The following is a 20,435-nucleotide window of genomic DNA, read 5'->3' on the forward strand; positions in this document are numbered from 1 at the left end:
AGCCTCCCGAGTAGCTGGGACTACAGGCTACACCTTGTTTTGTTGAAACAGCTCATAAAACATTGTACCACAGGTATTGAGACAGTAGAGGTATTTCTGTTGATATCAGGGACAAATACTAATAGAATAACTCCCATTCCAGTGTGTACATATTTGAAAGCCCATGTACATGATAAATATATTAACCTTTTGCCAATTTTTTTTTTTTTTTTTTCAGACCGAGTCACTCTTTCACCCAGGCTGGCGTGATCTCAGCTCACTGCAACCTCCGCCTCTCAGGCTCAAGTGATTCTCCTGCCTCAGTCTCCTGAGTAGCTGGGATTACAGGTGTGCACCATCACACCCGGCTAATTTTTATATTTTAGTAGAGACTGGGTTTCACCATGTTGGCCAGGCTGGTCTTGACCTCCTGACCTCAAGTGATCACCCACCTCAGCCTCCCAAGGTGTTGGGATTACAGGCCTGAGCCACCGCATGCGGCCCCTTTTGTCCATTTAAAAAATGAATAACAAAAATAAGGATAACCGTTATACCACTGATATTTAACATGGCTCTGGATGTTCTAGTCGATGCCTCCAGAACAGAGAAGTATATAAATATGAAAAATCGGTGCATACCACCGCGCCCAGCAAGGAAACATCTTTTAAAAATGGGAGACACCAGGCCATATTAGAGGCTCAATCCAACAGTGAGGGTGAGGCCGATGATACAAGAGAATGAGGCAATAATTGAAGAAGCGATGCCCTTGAGAATGTTTGAAGCCCAGGGATGCCAAGTGCAAGTGGAGCAATTGCCCTTTAACCAGAACACTTTGTCTGCTATTGAAAAAAAGTGGAAAGAGGTTATGAAGAGTGGTTCAGATATCAGAAGTTTTGCAGAATTTATTTATTTATTTATTTGAGACTGATTTTTGTATTTTTAGTAGAGACGGGGTTTCACCATGTTGGCCAGGCTGGTCTTGAACTGCTGACCTCGTGGTCCTCCCGCCTCAGCCTCCGGAAGTGCTGGGATTACAGGCGTGAGCCACCATGCCCGGCTAGAAGTTTTGTAGATTTAGCCGTGGCATGATCAAGGAGTTCCTATCTGACAGTTTCTATTTTCTCAATGAGTTTTCCGAAGAAAAGGGGAGAGGCTGTTTCCCAGGGAGTGCGCAGTTCTGAAGGCTAACCAGGGACGCCTGGTTTTGGGCAACTACAAATGGTTGTGTTCAAACTAAGCGTGTGTCAGACACGGGTTGGAGTGTCAAGAGAGAAGGCAGGAGCGTTTAGTCTGCTTCAGATATGAAGACTCCCTGTATCCCCAAGGCGGCGGCCAGAGGCCTGCTGCTCAGGAGAGGCGCCCCACGTGGAACGTGCCGGCGCAGGAGGGGCGGCCTGGCGCAGGTCATTTGGGACCTCGGCGGGTTGGCGCATGCGCGCGAGACGCGCAGGCGCGCGCCCCTTTCTCTTTTCTGAGTTTTCTGTGTCACCCCGGTTCCGCTGGTTTTTCTGGCTATAGTTCGCCGGTTTTTCTGGCCATAGTCCCCGCGTCCAGCATGGAGCAGCTGGACGAACTGGAGCTGCTGATGGAGAAGAGTTTTTGGGAGGAGGCGGAGCTGCCGGCGGAGCTGTGAGCGGAGCGCGGGGGAGGGTGTGGGAACAAAGCGGGAGATTTGAAAGAAGGAGCGGGAGAGGCCGCGTCCGCACCTCCGCAGACTGACCGGGCCCAGGGCGCAGGGGCCCGGGGCAGCTCCCTGGGCACCCGACGAGCCTCCGGAGTCGGGGCCCGCCTCCCAAGGTGTTCTTTGGGGCCACCCTCAGCCAGAGCCTGGACTTTCCCTCGCCCAGCAGTTCATTGTTTCCCTTGATTTCACCCGTTTCCCTAATTTGAGGAGCTTCGGCCACTGAAATGTTTTTATAATAGGAAATTGCGACCGCCCTAGGCTTTTCTCGATGTTTAGTTGGATGAACTTATCCTTGGGAGATCTCTGCACCCTCAGCCTGGTGTATATAAATGATCAGAGGAAGTTAACCACGGTCATAATGTGGAATTACTTTCAATATAATAGCAATAATGCTAATTAGCGTTGAGGGATTTTTGCGTTTGGGCTTTTGATCAGCAATACCTTTTGAGAAACATCTTTAAGGCATCATAGCCAATCTTGGGAAATTCATGGCCTGAGGCTAGGTGGAGTACATGAATAAAGCGTTTGCAAAATAATAGAACGGTCACATAACAAAAGATAACTTGTAGGGTAATGTGAAAGGCATTTGGTGTTATCACTGGAGAGGTAATGACTTTGGACTCTCGGTTGGTCCCTCACTGATGCCGCAGTCAAACGGGGAAGACTTGGGAGGTACTTAATAGGAGAAGGGCTGTTTTCTTGAGGAGAGATTATTATTTTGCATAATTTTAGACGGCTTGGACCGATGGATGAAAGCATTGAGAAATTGACTTACCCACTTTAAATATAAGGAATAAAGTTCTGAATTACTATGTAAAGGATTGAGCTAATTCGATACGTATTAAGCTTGCGTTCTGTCCAGTGAGATTTTATCGAAAGATTTCCGGCATTACGTTAGCAGGTTGGACTAAATTATTTCTAAGTACAATTCTGTGGCTCATGGTAGGACTTTCAGTGAACCACGGACACTACCCTTTTCCATAACATAAGACTCATATTTACAAAAAGGATCTTGTCCAAAACATCTCCTTTTACTTGTACTTTGGGAAGGCTTGCACCAATGGTAGAAATTTCTTGTTTAATAATATCCAATTTATACTTTCCTTTCTTTTTCTTCCCCCCCCCCCAGAAACGGAGACTTTTTCTGTCGCTCAGGAAGGGGCGCAGTGGCATGACTGTATCTCACTGCAGCCTCAAACTCCTGGGCTCAAGCAATCCTTCCTCCTCAGCCTCTTGAGTAACTGGGACTACAGGTGTGCATCATCATGCCTGGCTTCCAGTGTATTCTTAATCCTCATTGTAATGGGTATCCCACAGAACTCCTTACAGAAATTAAAATGGAAAATCTCATATCATGAGCATGTTTGAAATGGCATTACTTCTGGGAAGTTTTTATAATAGGAATTGTGTGTCTTTGCTCTCTTAATTTTACCTATTTTGGCTAAATGTCATTGCAATAAGCTTTTCAGAAGAAAGAAACCTAGAAAACTGGAAGATTGGTTTGTAGATAAAACAGATTGGATGGCTTCTTATTTCATGGTTGTGCTAAAATAGTTTTGTATGTGTGTGCTTTAGATTTCAGAAGAAAGCGGTAGCTTCCTTTCCCAGAACAGTTCTGAGCCGAGGAATGGATAACCGGTACCTGGTGTTGGCAGTCAGTACTGTACAGAACAAAGAGGGAAACTGTGAAAAGCACCTGGTCATCACTGCTTCACAGTCACTAGAAAATAAAGAACTATGCATCCTTAGGAATGACTGGTAATTTTTATGTGACTTTGAGCACTGATTCGAGTCTTAAGGGTACCATCGTAAAACTCATCAAATGGCTTCTGTGAATGTTACTATAATTTAATTGTTTAAAAGAGAGTAGATTTGATCCTAGCCTAATTCTGCATGAAAATTGTATCTATTACTCTTGTATCTCAAGTATCATATTCCAAAAATTGACTTTTGTTGTCATTTGAAGATCATGTGGGCCAGACATGGTGGCTCACACTTGTAATCCCAGCACTTTGGGAGGCCAAGGTGGGCGGATCACCTCAGGTCAGGAGTTTGAGACCAGCCTGACCAACATGGAGAAACCCCATCTCTACTAAAAATAAAAAAAATTAGCGGGGCGTGGTGGTGCATGCCTGTAATCGCAGCTACTCTGGAGGCTGAGGCAGTAGAATCGCTTGAACCTGGGAGATGGAGGTTGTGGTGAGCCGAGATCGTGCCATTGCACTCCAGCCTGGGTAACAAGAGCAAAACTTGGTCTCAAAAAAGAAAAAGAAAAGAAAAGAAAATCACGTACAAAGAGCCTTATTAATGACTACTTCCTATTTCCCAGTACATTCTAAGATTGCAGCTTAAACGCATGTTAGTGTTAACTAAGAGCAAAATTAATTAACACATATGAACATTCTTAGGCCTTAGATTTCTCTACTCAGAATGTGGTATGTGAGGGGTGGAGTGTAGATGCAGAAAAGCTAGAGGTCTAACTTTGGCTCTTTGTTTAAGCTGTGAATTAGTTTGTTTTTGTTGTTGTTGTTGTTGTTTTTGGAGATGGAGTCTTGCTCTGTTGCCCAGGCTGGAGTGCAGTGGCACGATCTCGGTTCACTGCACCCTCCACCTCCCAGGTTCAAGTGATTTTCCTGCCTTAGCCTCACAAGTAGCTGAGATTACAGGCGTCCGCCACCACGCCCAGCTGATTTTTGTATTTTTATTAGAGACAGGGTTTCACTATGTTGGCCAGGCTAGTCTTGAACTCCTGACCTCAGGTTATCCACCCGCCTCGGCATCCGAAAGTGCTGGGATTACAGGCATGAGCCACCGCTTCTGGCCTAGTTTGAACTAGTTCAGTATGATTTTATTCTTGCTACACTGGGTTTGGCTTCATGCTTCAAGACTTATAGAAGCTGTAGATTTCCTATAAGTCTTAAGAAAGAATTATTAAAACAACCCAATTCATAATTGGAGCTATATATATTACATTAGCAAAGGTTTTTTGATAGCTTTTGCAATAGACTTTACTGGCACTAAGTTGTTTTTCTCTTTGGGATTTATAGAAGACTCTTGAGTATTCTCAGATGTGTTTGGCACGTTGTTTTAGAAGACTTTATCCTGGTATTTTATTTTATTTTTTTGAAGACCCAGAAATTTAGAAATATTTTTTTCTTCTTCAGATAAAATACTCATTTATTTTTTTGAAGCCTCCCTAATGTGTTTAAATGTAGGAACCTAAGCAATGTATTTATACTTTAACTTTGCTTTATTTTCAGGTGTTCTGTTCCAGTAGAGCCAGGAGATATCATTCATTTGGAGGGAGACTGCACATCTGATACTTGGATAATAGATAAAGATTTTGGGTATTTGATTCTGTATCCAGACATTCTGATTTCTGGCACAAGCATAGCCAGTAGTATTCGATGTATGAGAAGAGCTGTCCTGAGTGAAACTTTTAGGGTAAATAATAGTAACAGTTAATGTTTCTGCAGGGTCTGAGAGTGTTACAGAGCACTTTTACATTTATTATTTCAGTTAATCCTCCCAGCAACCCTATAAAATAAATGGTATTAATCAGCTGCATTTTATAGATGAGGAAAAATGGGCTCAGAGAGGTTAAGTGACTTGCCCCGCAGCCACATAACTACGAGGTGGCAGTGCTAGGACTAAAGGCCAGGTTCCTGAGTCCTTCAAATCTTGTTCAGGGCTTAATAAGTAATTATAGTAAGAAAATTAATTTAAATGATAAACTTTTAAATTTAAACACAGCTAGACATTTCCAAACTTGGCTTCATGTGATTCCCACTAAACTAAAAATAAATGTGTAAATCACTGTTTAAAAATGTATTTTGGTAGAAAAATTAACCAGGTGTGGTGGCATGCGCCTGTAGTCCCAGCTACTCAGGAGACTGAGGCAGGAGAATCGTTTGAACCCGGGAGGCGGAGGTTGCAGTGAGCCGAGATCAGGCTACTGCATTCTAGCCTGGGCGACAGAGCGAGACTCTGTCTCAAAACGAATAACAAACAAATTGTATTTTGGGCTATTTCAAACATACTAAGAGATGATTGTAATAAACTCCCATGTACTCAACACCCAGCTTTTAATTTATTTTTCTTGAAACATGCAGTTTTATTTTAAAATAAAATAAGTCTCAAAAAAAGTGTATTTGGGGGCTGGGCGCAGTGGCTCACGCCTGTAATCCCATCACTTTGACAGGCCGAGGTGGGAGGATCACGAGGTCAGGAGTTCAAGACCAGCCTGACCAACATGGTGAAAACCCGTCTCTACTAAAAATACAAAAATTAGCCAGGCATTGGGGTGCGTGCCTGTAATCCCAGCTACTCGGGAGACTAAGGCAGGAGAATCGCCTGAACTCTGGAGGCGGAGGTGCAGTGAGCGGAGATCCTACCACTGCACTTCATTCAGCCTAGGGGACAGAGTGAGACTCCATCTCAAAACAAACAAAAATGTATTTTGGGCTATTTCAAACATACAAAGAGATTATTGTAATAAACTCCCATGTACCCAACACCCAGCTTTTTATTTATTTTTCTTGAAACATGTACTTTTATTTTATTTTGAGTCTCACTGTGTCACCCAGGCTGGAGTGCAGTAGGTCACCAAAGCCTTGACCTCCCAGGCTCAAGCAATCCTCCCACCTCAACCTCCCGAGTAGCTGGAGCTATAGGCATGAGCTACTGTGCTTGGCCTGAATATTAAGTTTTAAAAAACTTTTTGGGCCAGGCGCAGTGGCTCACGCCTGTAATCCTAGCACTTTGGGAGACCGAGGTGGGCGGATCACGAGGTCAGGAGATCGAGACCATCCTGGCTAACACGGTGAAACCCCATCTTCGCTAAAAATACAAAAATTTAGCCGGGTGTGGTGGCAGGCGCCTGTAGTCCCAGCTACTCGGGAGGCTGAAGCGGGAGAATGGCGTGAACCTGGGAGGTGGAGCTTGCAGTGAGCCGAGAGAGAGAGCGGGCCACTGCACTCCAACCTGGGCGACAGAGGGAGACTCCGTCTCAAAAAAAAAAAAAAAAAGGGTCTAGCCTAATACAAGAGTTAATCAAGAAATGAAGTATGAAGTAGTTTTTCTTTTTGAGTAGAGAAAAATTCTTTGCCAAAAATCTCTGCTGTAGGTTAAAAAATATTTTTTTCTTCCCAAACATTACTGTTAAGTAGGTTTAACTTTTATATTTGAATAGTATCTTTTACTTACATGAGTTTATCAGCTATGCCTTTATTGACTTTTCTATTGGGTGGATTATCAAGTGAAATTAGAGTATAATACTTTAAATATTATTTGAGAATATTTTGAATTTTTAAATATTGGTTAATTTTTTTTCAAAATGGAGAACATTGATTTTAAAAGTAACTCATACTCAGCCTGGCCAACATGGTGAAACCCTGCCTCTACTAAAAATACAAAAAATAAAAGTTAGCTGGGCATGGTGGCACACACCTGTAATTCCAGTTACTTGGGAGGTTGAGGCATGAGAATCATTTGAACCTGGGAGGTGAAGGTTGCAGTGAGCTGAGATTGTGCCACTGTGCTCCAGCCTGAGTGTCAGAGCAAGAGTCTGTCTCAAAAAAAAAAAAAAGTAACTCATGCAATAATAATTCAGACAATTCTGAATAGAAGAAAGTGAAAGTCACTTATAATTCCACCCACCAGAAAAAAAATTGTTTAATATTTTGGCATTTGTCTTACCAGTGCATTTTGGCTATGGTGGTTTAATAGATTAGATAATAAATATATACAATTGTGTCTGTTAATATGTTGTGAAATAAATTGTGTGATTTGTTTTTGTAGAGCTCTGATCCAGCCACTCGCCAAATGCTAATTGGTACGGTTCTCCATGAGGTGTTTCAAAAAGCAATAAATAATAGCTTTGCCCCAGAAAAGCTGCAAGAACTTGCTTTTCAAACAATTCAAGAAATAAGACATTTGAAGGAAATGTAAGTAGTTATAAGAGGAACTGCAGGTATAATTTTATTATATAACTTCTGTCCTAGAAACTATAAAGTATTTGTATAGACTATCCAATATAAATTAGTGTAATCTAAAATGCAGATTTCACAGTTCCAGTACACTGTTGGAACTCTGTGTAGAGTTTTTGAAATTGCCCAACAGGATCTTTTTGGGTAAAAATATCTAAATATTTTGTACATGTGCGTAACAGATTCCTTAACTACTTTCAGAGAATGTATAAAGAACTTTTTTTGCATTAGTTCTAGAAACAGTGTGATATACTGAGAATTATATGGGGTTGGGAATAAGATGAAACTAGTTTCAAAATACAGCTTTATGACCAGGTGCAGTGGCTCATGCCTATAATCCCAGCACTTTGGGAGGCTGAGGCAGGCGGATCACCAAGTCTGGAGATTGAGACCATTCTGGCTAACACGGTTAGACCCTGTCTCTACTAAAAATACAAAAAATTAGCTGAGTGTGGTGGTGGATGCCTGTAGTCCCATCTTCTCGGGAGGCTGAGGCAGGAGAATGGTGTGAACCCGGGAGGCGGAGCTTGTAGTGAGCTGAAATCACACCACTGCACTCCAGCCTGGGTGACAGAGTGAGACTCTGTCTCAAAAATAAATAAATAAATAAATAAAAATAAAAAATGTAGCTTTACAGTATTTTTTTGGGGGGGAGATAGGGGTCTTGCTATGTTGTCCAGGCCTTACTCAAACGACTGGGCTCATGTGTTTCTCCCCACCTCAGCCTCCTGTGTATCTGAAACAGGTACATGTCACCATGCCTGGCCTGCCTTACCAGTTTTTGTTTTGTTTTTGAGACGGAGTCTTGCTCTGTCGCCCAGGGTGGCGTGCAGTGGCTTGCTGTCGGCTCACTGCAGCCTCCACCTCCCAGATTCAAGCAATTCTCCTGCCTCAACCTCCCGAGTAGCTGGGATTACAGGCATAAGCCACCACACCTGGCTAATTTTTTTGTATTTTTAGTGAAGACGGGGTTCTGCCATGTTGGCCAGGGTGGTCTTGAACTCATGACCTCCAGTGATCAACCCACCTCGGTGTCCCAGAGTGCTGGGATTACAGACATAAGCCACCATGCCCGGCCTAAAATTTTGATACATATTACCAAATTGCTCTCTATAGACATTGTCCCAGTTTACATTTGTACTGGCAATATATGAGACTTTGTGAGACCGTATGGTCATCTACATCATTTTTAATCAACTGGAAACTGCCTGATTTCAAACAGCCTTTTGCAAGGATAACCTTCACTTTCAGTAGTCTAACTGTGTGTTTCTCTAGATCTTTTTGGATGCTTTGGTATTAGCAGTTGCTTCCTGGCTTGAAGAATTTCAGCTTCTCTTTCAACCTGCGGCTGCTATTTTGCTTAAGACAATTTTGGCAGAGGTAGCATTGTTAATTTTGTTTTCTCTGTTGGACTGGCTCTCTCAGAGGGCTGACACAACTCTGCTCTGTCAGTCTTGGTAAGCTGGAGGTGGCAGAAACCTAGGAAAGTAACAGCTTATTAAATCTGGTATTAGAAATATTGCACAGTTATATGGTAAATGTGTAGTGTCCTAAAGTCTCAATGTCTCATGAATGTGTTATTATGCTGCTCCCTTGAGCAAGTGAGAAAAATTATAAGTTGTATCTTTTTTTTTTTTTTTGAGACAGAGTCTCGCTATGTTGCCCAGGCTGGAGTGCAGTGGCTCACTAGGCTCACTGCAAGCTCCGCCTTCTGGGTTCACGCCATTCTCCTGCCTCAGCCTCCTGAGTAGCTGGGACTACAGGCGCCTGTCACCATGCCCGGAACAGTGCTGACCTATAGTTAGCACTGTATTTGTTGTTATCATCATGGTCTTTATACCTTAATGATTTTCTTTTTTCTTTTTGAATCTCGCTCTGCTGCCTAGGCTGGAGTACAGCACCGCGATATCCTCTCATTACAACCTCTGCCTCCCAGGTTCAAGCTAGTCTCCTGCCTCATCCTCCTGATTAGCTGGGATTACAGGCATGCGCCACCGCGCCCGACTACTTTTTTTGCATTTTTTAGTAGGATGGGGTTTCACCATGTTTGCCAGGCTGGTCTCGAACTCCTGACCTCAGGTGATCCACCCTCCTCAGCCTCCCAAAGTGCTGGGATTAAGGGTGTGAGCCACCACGCCCAGCCTATACTTTAATGAGTTCTTATCATCAGCTAAGTGCTTTACATACATTGTTCTATAATCCTCAGACTAACTATGTAAGGTAGTTATTATCTCCTCCTTACAGATGAGGAAACAGGCTTAATTAACAGTGACTTGCTCTTAGTCATATATCTGGTAGTGCAGAGTTAGGATTCAAACCTAGGTGTGATTTTTATATACAAACTGATAAGCCCCTACCACCCTAGAGTAGTTACTAAGATTGGGGAGCTTAAATATAAAGAAGGAACTGGAATAATCATCCTGGGAGGGTAAGTTTATAACAGCAGTTCTCAAGACTTTTGCTCTCAGGACCCCTTTACACTAAAAAATTATTGAGGACTGGAAAGAGCTTCTGTTTATGTGGGCTATATCTATGATTAATTACTGTACTAGAAATTAGAACAGATGTTTATTAATTCATTTGAAATTAACATGTATATTCATTTATTTTGTTGTTGTTATTGAGACAGTCTTGCTCTGTTGCCCAGGCTGGATTGCAATGGCATGACCTCGGCTCACTGCAACCTCCGCCTCCTGGATCAATCGATTTTCCTGCCTCAGCCTTCCGAGTGGCTGGGATTACAGATGCCTGCCACCACGCCTGGCTAATTTTTGTGTTTTTAAGTAGAGAGGGGGTTTCACCATGTTGGCCAGGCTGGTCTTGAACTGACCTCAAGTGATCCACTCCTCTCGGCTTCCCAAAGTGTTGGGATTACAGGCATGAGCCACCGCACCTAGCCTAAAATATATATTCATTTAAAAATATCAATCTATGCTTGTTAACATAACATTTTAATGAAAAAAACTGTTGTAAAAAATATATAATGCATGTCATTGTTTTACGTTTTTTCAGTTTCTTCTTTCTTCTTTCTTCCTTATTTTTTTTTTGAGGTAAGGTCTCTCTCTGTTGCGCAGGCTGGAGTGTTGTGATGAAATTATCACCCACTATAGCCTCAAACAATCCTCCAGCCTCTATTTTTTTCTTTCTTTCTTTCTTTTTTTTTTGAGATGGAGTTTTGCTCTTGTTGCCCAGGCTGGAGTGCAGTGGCATGATCTCAGCTCACCGAAAACTTCCGCCTCCCAGGTTCAAGCAATTCTCTTGTCTCAGCCTCCCGAGTAGCTGGGATTACAGGCATGTACCACCATGCCTGGCTAATTTTGTATTTTTGGTAGAGACGGGGTTTCTCCATGTTGGTCAGGCTGGTCTTGAACTCCCCACCTCAGGTGATCCACCCGCCTCGGCCTCCCAAAGTCTTGAGATTACAGGTGTGAGCCACAGAGCCTGGCCGTTTTTTTTTGTTTTTTTTTTCTTAAAGCTACAGCACCCAATATTCCCAGGTGGTCTCCCATCCAAGTAGTAACCAAGCTCAACCCTGCTTAGCTTCTGAGATAAGATGAGATCAGCTGCGTTCTGGGTGGTATGGGTGTAAACCAAGCCTCTATTTTTGCAAATGTTTTAAAATATGACTTCATAGAAGATCGTGGATTCTTGTGTCTGCTTCTGCATTCAAAATATTTCTATATTTTATGTCATGTAGCCTCAGAAAATTCAACTGTACTGTCATGAAAGGAAAATGATAAATAATGTATTCATATTGTTATGACATAATTTTGACCTTGTAAGAACCCTGAAAAATTGATAGTTGGGTTTTTTTGTTTCTGCAGATTTCTCACGTAAGAAGTTAACCTTCCTATATACTGTCCTTTGATGTTGTAAGACTGTTACTACCTTTCTGTCCATATGACCCTTTTTCCTCTTTAACGTTTCTACTTTCCATTGCTTGGTTTCAGGAGCAATATCTCAATTTTTTTTTTTTTTTTTTTTTTTGAGACGGAGTCTCGCTCTGTCGCCGGGACTGGAGCGCAGTGGCCGGATCTCAGCTCACTGCAAGCTCCGCCTCCCGGGTTTACGCCATTCTCCTGCCTCAGCATCCTGTGTAGCTGGGACTACAGGCGCCCGCCACCTCGCCCGGCTAGTTTTTTGTATTTTTTTAGTAGAGACGGGGTTTCACCGTGTTAGCCAGGATGGTCTCGATCTCCTGACCTCGTGATCCGCCCGTCTCGGCCTCCCAAAGTGCTGGGATTACAGGCTTGAGCCACCGCGCCCGGCCTCAATTTTTTTTTTATATCCCAAAGGTATAACTGGGACTCTTCCAATTAGACCATGGTATGAATTAGAGCAAATTATCTGAAATTTGATGTCATGTCACTGTTTCAGTGTTATTTGGATTTTTTTTTTTTTTTTCAGACAGGGTCTCACTGTCACCCAGGCTGGAGTACAGTGGTGAGATCACAGCTCACTGTAACCTCAAACTCTTGGGCTGAAACGATCCTTCCGCTTCAGCCTACTGAAGAGCTGGGACTATAGTTCCACACCACCATGCTTGTTGTTATTTGGATGTTTTTTAAAAATTGTGGTTAAATACATATAAAAATCACTGTGTTAGGCTGGGCGTGATGGCTCACCCCTGTGATCCCAGCACTTTCAGAGGCCGAGGCAGGCAGATCACGTGAGGTCAGGGGTTCAAGACCAGGCTGGCCAACATGGTGAAACCCCATCTTTACTAAAAATACAAAAATTAGCTGGGCATGGTGTCGTATGCCTGTGGTCCCATACAGGCATATGACATACAGGCATAGTCACTGAGGGGACTGAGGCAGGAGAATCACTTGAACCTGGGAGGTGAAGGTTGCAGTGAGCCGAGATTGCGCTAGCTTGGGCAACAAGAGCGAAACTCCATCTAAAAAAAAAAAAAAAAAAAAGATTACCTTATTAGGTCACGCGTGGTGGCTCATGCCTGTCATCCCAGCACTTTGGGAGGCCAAAGTGGGCAGATTGCTTGAGCCCAGGAGTTTGAGACCAGCCTAGCCAACATGGTGAAACCCTATCTCTACTGAAAATACAAAAAAATTAGCTGAGCATGGTGTTGTGTGCCTGTAATTCCAGCTACTCTGAAGGCTGAGGGGGGAGAATCACTTGAGCTTAGAAGGCAGAGGTTGCAGTGAGACGAGATCGCGCTACTCTACTCCAGCCTGGGTGACAGTGTGAGACCCTATCTCAAAAAATAAAGAAAAGAGATAAAGAAAAAGAAGAAAAAAAAATTACAATTTTAACTTTTTGTGGGGATGTGTGTGTGTGATGGAGTCTTGCTCTCTTGCCCAGGCTGGAGTGCAATGGCGTGATCTCGGCTCACTGCAACCTCTGCCTCCTGGGTTCAAGCAATTCTCCTGCCTCAGCCTCCCAAGTAGCTGGGATTACAGACATGCACCACCACGTCTGGCTAATTTTTGTATTTTTAGTAGAGACAGGGTTTCACCATGTTGGCCAGGCTAGTCTCCAACTGCTGACCTCGGCCTCCCAAAGTACTGGAATTACAGATGTGAGCCACCGTGCTCTGCCTGTGTTAACCATTTTTAAGGGTATAGTTCAGAGGCAAAGTACATTCACCTTGTTGTGCAACCATCACCTATCTATCTCCAGAACTCTTTGCATCTTCCCAAACTGAAGCTCTGTGCCCTTGAAACAATAACTTCTCCTTTCCTCCTCCCAGCCTCTGGCAACCCCCATTCTACTTTCTGTCTCTGTGATTTTCACTGCTGTATGTGCCTTATATGAATATTAGTCCTTTTGTGACTGGCCTATTTCACTTAGCATAATGTCCTGAAGGTTATTCAATGTTGTAGCATATGTCAGAATTTCCTTCCTTTTTATAGCTGAATAATACTGCATTGTATGGAATATGCCACATTTTGCTTATCCATTTATTGGCTGATGAACAGTTGGATTGCTTATTTGTGTTTTTGTCCTCATTTACTTTTCTAATATTTATACTTTCATATTTACTATCATATTTTTGGCAGGTACCGCTTAAATCTAAGTCAAGATGAAATAAAACAAGAAGTAGAGGACTATCTTCCTTCGTTTTGTAAATGGGCAGGAGATTTCATGCATAAAAACGCTTCGACTGACTTCCCTCAGATGCAGCTCTCTCTGTAAGAAACACATTTTGTTTATATAGTCTTCTTATTTTTAGACCAGGATGCTATTCTGTGTGTTGAATCAAAGTTTTTAAAAGATTGAGCAATTACAATTAGCTGTTTTGCTTGCTTACTTTATAAATTACTGTCCTAAGTATCTTTACATGACAAAAAAGAAACCAGTGAATAGAAAATTTTATTTTCATTATTATAAGATAGCTTATTTTTTATACGTAGATATGTATTTTCTTTTTCTTTCTTTTTTTTTTTTTGAGATGGAGTTTTGCTCTGTCACCCAGGCTGGAGTACAGTGGCACTGATCTTGGCTCCCTGCAACCTCCGCCTCCCTGCAACCTCCGCCTCCCACGTTCAAGAGATTCTCCTGCCTCAGCCTCCCAAGTAGCTGGGATTACAGGCGCCTGCCACCACGCCTGGCTAATTGTGTATTTTTTGTAGAGACGGTGTTTCACCGTGTTGGCCAGGCCGGCCTCGAACTCCTAACCTCAGATGATCCACCTGCCTCGGCCTCCCAAAATGCTGGGATTATAGGCGTGAGCCACTGCGCCCAGCCTTTCTTCTTTTTTTTCTTTTTTGAGACAGAGTCTTGCTTTGTTGCCCGGGCTGGAGTGCAATGGCATGATTTAGGCTTACTGCAACCTCCGCCTCCCGGGTTCAAGCGATTCTCCTGCCTCAGCCTCCCAAGTACCTGGGATTACAGGTGCCCACCACCACACCTGGCTAATTTTTTGTATTTTTAGTAGAGACGGGGTTTTGCCATATTGACCAGGCTGGTCTTGAACGCCTGACCTCAGGTGATCCACACACCTTGGCCTCCCAAAGTACTGGGATTACAGGTGTGAGCCACTATGCCCAGCCTGTATTTTCTTATAAAGTAATCAATTTTTGGCATCCTAATTTTTTTCATTTGATTCTTTTTTTTTTTTTTTTTAAAACGAAGTCTCATTCTCTTCCCCAGGCTGGAGTGCAATGGTGTGGTCTTGGCTTACTGCAACTTCCACCTCCTGGGTTCAAGCTATTCTCCTGCCTCAACCTCCTGAGTAGCTGGGATTACAGGTGTGTGCCACCACACCTGGCTAATTTTTGCATTTTTATTAGAGATGGGGTTTCATCATGTTGACCAGGCTGGTCTCGAGCTCCTGACCTCAACTGATCCTCCCACCTCGACCTCCCAACGTGCTGGGATTACAGGCATGAGGTACTACGCCTGGCCTCATTTGATTTTTTCATGTGTATTTCTCTGTGTTACTAGCATATAGTCTGTGTCATGTGTTGACTGTCATATGGATGTGCTATGTATTTAGTGTGTTTACCCATTTAATGCTGTTTGGCGTTACGTGTATTTTCAAGTTTTTTTTTTTTCCCTCAAAGTGGCATTATTATAATTTTATAGGGGAGATATGTTTTTTTCTGTTATTCATTCAGCAAATATTTATTGGGTGTCTAATATGTGCCAAGTAATGTTTTAGGTGCTTGGATCATGGTAGCAAAAAAGGAAACAAAACATACAACCACCTTCTTTCTGGAGTTTCTATACTACTGCACAAGTAAACAGCAGGGGACCAGACCGTGATCAATGTAGTGCCAAACAATGAGGAGGGTAAGAAGAAAGGGAGAATAGGTAGGTAGTGATGGCAGGGGTATTCCATAGAATGTTCATGGAAGGCCTTTCTCATAAGGTAGCATTTGAGCAGAAGCTTAAAGGAAATGAAGTAGTGAGACATACAGCTGTCTGTCGGAGGAATGTTCCAGGTAGAGGAAACAGGGCAAAAGCCCTGTGGCTGACACATACTAGCTGTGTGTGTAGTATTTCAGCGAGTCAGTGTGATGGCTAGAGCAAAGTGCAGTAGGAGAAGAGCAGCAGTAGTTGCCCTGGAGCCTCATCATCCTGGTCAGGACTTGGATGCTGCTCTGATTAGAATGGAAGCCATTGGAGGGTTTTTATCTGATTTCCTTTTTTTTTTTTTTTTTAAACAGGCAGCATTTTATTTTTCTTTAAATGGGCACAACTTCCATGTATACTAATATTCTCAGTGTTCTCTCAATATTTTCAATATTTTGTAACATTTTGTGATCTAAAAAGTTTGTTTTAAGGGTATCCAGGCATGGTGGCTCATGCCTGTAATCCCTGTACTTTTGGAGGTCAAGGCGCTGTGTCAGCTGAGCTCAGGAGTTTGAGACCAGCCTGGCCAACATGGTGGAACACCATCTCTACTAAAAATATGAAAATTAGACAGGCGTGGTGGTGGGTGCCTGTAATCCCAGCTACTCGGGAGGCTGAGGCAGGAGGATCGCTTGAACCAGGAAACAGAGGTTGCAGTGAGCTGAGATCATGCCACTGCACTCTAGCCTGGGCAACAAAGCGAGACTCTGTCTCAGAAACAAAAGAAAAGCTTTAAGATTTGTGAGTCAGAAAGATTTGGAGTAGTTAGTTCTTTGGACCTATTCCTTGTGGTTCGAAGGATATAATGAGCCTGGATGTGAATCCCAGTTTGGCCATAATTTGGCCGTATAACTACAGCAAGCTCCGTAAGTTGTGTGTGCTAGTTTCTGCTTTGATCTCATTTACTTTTTTTTTTTTCTCTCTCCTTTTTTTTTTTTGAGACAAGGTCTCACTCTGTTGCCTAGACTGGAGTGCAGTGGTGCGATTTAGGCTCACTGCAACCTCTGCTTCCTCCTGAGTTCAAACAGTCCTTCCACCTCAGTCTTCTGAGTAGCCAAGACTGCAGGTGCACACTACACTGCCTGGTAATTTTCGTATTTTTTGTAGAGATGGTGTTTCACCATGTCACCCAGGATGGCTAGTCTTGAACTCCTGGACTCAAATGATCCTCCTGCCTTGGCCTCCCAAAGTGCTAGGGTTACAGGCATGAGCCACCTTGCCTGGCCCTCTAATGGGATTTTCATATGTATTTTTAAAATATTTAGTAGTTTAGAAAAAGGCTTGTCTTGATGTTAGAGTTGAGTTTGTTTGTTTTGTTTTGTTTTGTTTTGTTTTTGAGATGGAGTCTCACTCTATCACTCAGGCTGCAGTACAGTGGCACAATCTTGGCTCACTGCAACCTCTGCTTCTCGGGTTCAAATGATTCTTGTGACACAGCCTCCTGAGTAGCTGGGACTATAGACATGAGCCACCACGCCTGGCTGATTTTTGTATTTTTAGTAGACGAGGTTTCACCATGTTGGCCAGGCTGGTCTCGAACTTCTGACCTCAAGTGATCCGCCTGCCTCGGCCTCCCAAAATGTTGGGATTACAGGCATGAGCCACTGTGCCTGACTGAATTTGTTTTTCATATTTTTTATTTCTGTAGTGGTCGTAAATTTTTCACCAGCTTCCTACACTTAGAAAAAAGCTAGAGTGAGTAGATTGTTTAGCTTTTCTTGTGTTTTAAAAATAAATTTACAGCCGGGTGCGGTGGCTCACGCCTGTAATCCCAGCACTTTGGGAGGCTGAGGCAGGCGGATCACAAGGTCAGGAGTTCCAGACCAGCCTGGCCAACATGGTGAAACCCTGTCTCTACTAAAAATACAAAAATTGGGTGTGGTGGCATGTGCCTGTAATCCCAGCTACTCAGGAGGCTGAGGCAGGAGAACTGCTTGAACCGGGACCCGGGAGGTGGAGGTTGCAGTAAGCCGAGGAGATCACGCCATTGCACTCTAGCCCGGGCAACAAGCATGAAACTCTGTCTCAAAAAAAAAAAAAAATATATATATATATATATATATATATATATAATATATATGTATGTATATACGCATGTTTCATTCTTTTCATTCTTTGTTATTTCTTTGGAACAGATTGACATAGGGGATGGATATTGGGCTTCACTATGATAAACTATGTTTATCAAGTAGTCATCCTTCACCTAGTTCCTTGCTTTGCTTTATAATATTTCTGTCATTCTGGTCTCTATCAATGTTCTGTGACACTAAGAAAGTTGATTTTATTGGCCGGGCGCAGTGGCTCATGCCTGTAATCCCAGCACTTTGGGTGGCTGAGGCGGGCAGATCATGAGGTCAGGAGTTCGAGACCAGCCTGGTCAAGATGGCGAAACCCCATCTCTACTAAATATATAAAAATTAGCTGGGCATGGTGGCGGGCACCTGTAATCCCAGATATTCGTGAGGTCAAGGCAGGAGAATCGCTGGAACCAGGGAGGCAGAGGTTGCAGTGAACCCAGATCGCGCCACTGCACTCTAGCCTGGGTGACAGAGCAAGATCCCATTTCAAAAAAAAAAAAAATGGGGCCGGGTGCGGTGGCTCAAGCCTGTAATCCCAGCACTTTGGGAGGCCGAGGCGGGTGGATCACGAGGTCAGGAGATCGAGACTATCCTGGCTAACATGGTGAAACCCCGTCTCTACTAAAAATACAAAAAACTAGCCGGGCGTGGTGGCGGGCGCCTGTAGTCTCAGCTACTTGGGAGGCTGAGGCAGGAGAATGGCGTGAACCCGGGAGGCGGAGCTTGCAGTGAGCCGAGATCACACCACTGCACTCCAGCCTGGGAGACACAGCGAGACTCCGTCCCCCAAAAAAAAAACAAAAAAAAACAACAAAAAAAAAATGTTAATTTTATCTTCAACTGCTCCTAATTATTTATCCTCATTTACCCTCCTTCCTCCTCCCTCCCTTTTTTCCCCTTCCTTCCTCCTTTATTTCTTTTTGTCATTTACATTTGCTTGAAATTTTTTTTTTTTTGAGATGGAGCCTCACGTTGTCGCCTAGTCTGGAGAGCAGTGGCGCAGTCTTGGCTCACTGCATCCTCTGCCTCCCAGGTTCAAGCGATTCTCTTGCCTCAGCTTCCTGAGTAGCTGGGATTACAGACGCCTGCCACCATGCCCGGCTAATTTTGGCATTTTTAGTAGAGACGAGGTTTCACCATGCTGGCCAGGCTGGTCTCGAACTCCTGTCCTTAGGCAATCCACCCACCTCAGCCTCCCAAAGTGCTGGGATTACAGGTGTGAGCCACTGCACTCAGCTGCTTGACATTTTAAATTACGGTAGATGTCTATTTTTGTAGTTTTTTTGGACATAAGCTTTTCTTTTACTTTTTGTTAATTGTTTTAGCATCCTGTCTGCATGTTTGCTTGTTTGTTTGTTTGTTTTCCTTTGGTGGAGTCTTAACCCAAATGTGTTTTTTTCTTTTTGGTTAAAATTAACCCATTGTTTTTACAATGATAAGCATGATTCTCAGAATTCTGGGTTAATAAATTCTGCAAACATTTATTCAATGCTATATATGTGCCAAGGATTATACCAGGTACTGTTGTTGTAGGGATAACCAAAGCCCTCAGGAACTCAGTGTATTGGTGGTAGATGAAAATAATAAAAGTGAAGGGGTTTGCTGGTGGAGAAAATGTAGGTGACAAAAGCAGCATGGAACCCTTGGAGGTAACAGCATATAAGGGACAGAAGGACAGAATAGTATCTGTTGAAGGAGGCTTAGGATAGGTCAGCAAGGGATTTGCAGCCTGGAAGAAGGGCATCATAGATGCTAGGGAAAGAGGGTGGAATTCAGACTCATCTTTGACTTGCAAAGAATCTTTGAAATAAAATCCTACATTTTTTTGTCAAAATACAAAATTATATACATTTTATATACAATGCACTCATGCTGGCTTAATGATGGGGATATGTTTTGAGAAATGTGGTGTTAGGCAATGTCATCATTGTGTGAATGTCAGAGTGTACTTGTGCAAACCTAGATGGTGGAGCCTACTACACACCTAGGCCATATGGTATAGCCAGTTGCTTCTAGGCTACACACTTGTACAACATGTTACTGTACTGAATACTGTAGGCAGTTGTAATAACGGTTAGTATTTGTGTATCTAAACATATCTAAATATAGAAAAGATAGTGTGTTGCATTACCACCATAGCTAGATGTCACTAGGCAATGGAATTTTTTAGCTACATTATAATCTTATGGGACCACCATCCTATGTTGATGAAATCATTGTTATACAATGGATGACTGTATATATAATTTTTCAAGTCACACAGAACTTTTATTGAAATAGATGATGCATTATGCCATAAGGGAAACACCAATAAATTTTAAAGGATCAGTAGTATCTTAGAGACGATATTCTGCAACTGTACTGTAACAAAGTTAGAATAATTTTGATTCAAAGTTAGATAACAAAAGGATATCTAAAATTCTCATGGTTTGTAAACTAAGGAAATGTTGATAAACATTTTAAAAGGTCAGTCATAAAGGAAATTAACACATTTAGAATAGGTGGTTACATACCAAATTTTGTAGACTATAGCTAAAGTAGTACTTAGAAATTAATTTTTGTTACCATTTAAAAAAATTGTGGTGGCTGGGTGTGGCGGCTTACGCCTGTAATCCCAGCACTTTGGGAGGCTGAGATGGATAGATCACTTGAGGTCAGGAATTAGAGACCACCCTGGCCAACATGGTGAAACCTTATCTCTACTAAAAAATACAAAAATTAGCAAGGCGTGGTAGTGCACGCCTGTAATCCCAGCTACTTGGGAGCCTGAGACAGGAGAGTTGCTTGAACCGGGGAGGTGGAGGTTGCAGTGAGCCGAAATTGCGCTACTATACTCCAGCCTCTGCGACAGAGTGAGACTCCATCTCAAAAAAAAAAAAAAAAAAAACC

At 42.9% G+C, this 20,435-nt stretch overlaps 1 protein-coding gene and 1 pseudogene across 6 annotated transcripts in view; one reads left to right on the top strand and one right to left on the bottom strand.

The window, feature by feature from the left end:
• The first annotated feature begins 217 nt into the window (after positions 1-217).
• The window catches only part of DNA2 (DNA replication helicase/nuclease 2), a 65,577-nt gene continuing 45,359 nt past the window's right edge, over positions 218-20,435 (top strand). For 2 of the 6 annotated variants that reach the window (XM_045362071.2, XM_045362074.2), the window contains exons 1-5: positions 1,432-1,608; positions 3,239-3,421; positions 4,924-5,107; positions 7,463-7,608; positions 13,671-13,802. In XM_045362071.2, coding sequence (XP_045218006.2) covers positions 1,535-1,608; positions 3,239-3,421; positions 4,924-5,107; positions 7,463-7,608; positions 13,671-13,802 — 719 coding nt within the window. In that variant the 5' untranslated portion in view covers positions 1,432-1,534. Of the gene's footprint in view, positions 328-1,431; positions 1,609-2,792; positions 2,917-3,238; positions 3,422-4,923; positions 5,108-7,462; positions 7,609-13,670; positions 13,803-14,763; positions 14,862-20,435 lie in introns of those variants that run through there. The other 4 variants (XM_045362072.2, XM_045362073.2, XM_074001964.1 and 1 more) reach the window with 4 other exon arrangements.
• LOC123566940 (5S ribosomal RNA) lies at positions 11,123-11,241 on the bottom strand (annotated as a pseudogene).

The sequence above is a fragment of the Macaca fascicularis genome, chromosome 9, assembly GCF_037993035.2.
Source record: "Macaca fascicularis isolate 582-1 chromosome 9, T2T-MFA8v1.1".
NCBI classification, from domain to species: domain Eukaryota; kingdom Metazoa; phylum Chordata; class Mammalia; order Primates; family Cercopithecidae; genus Macaca; species Macaca fascicularis.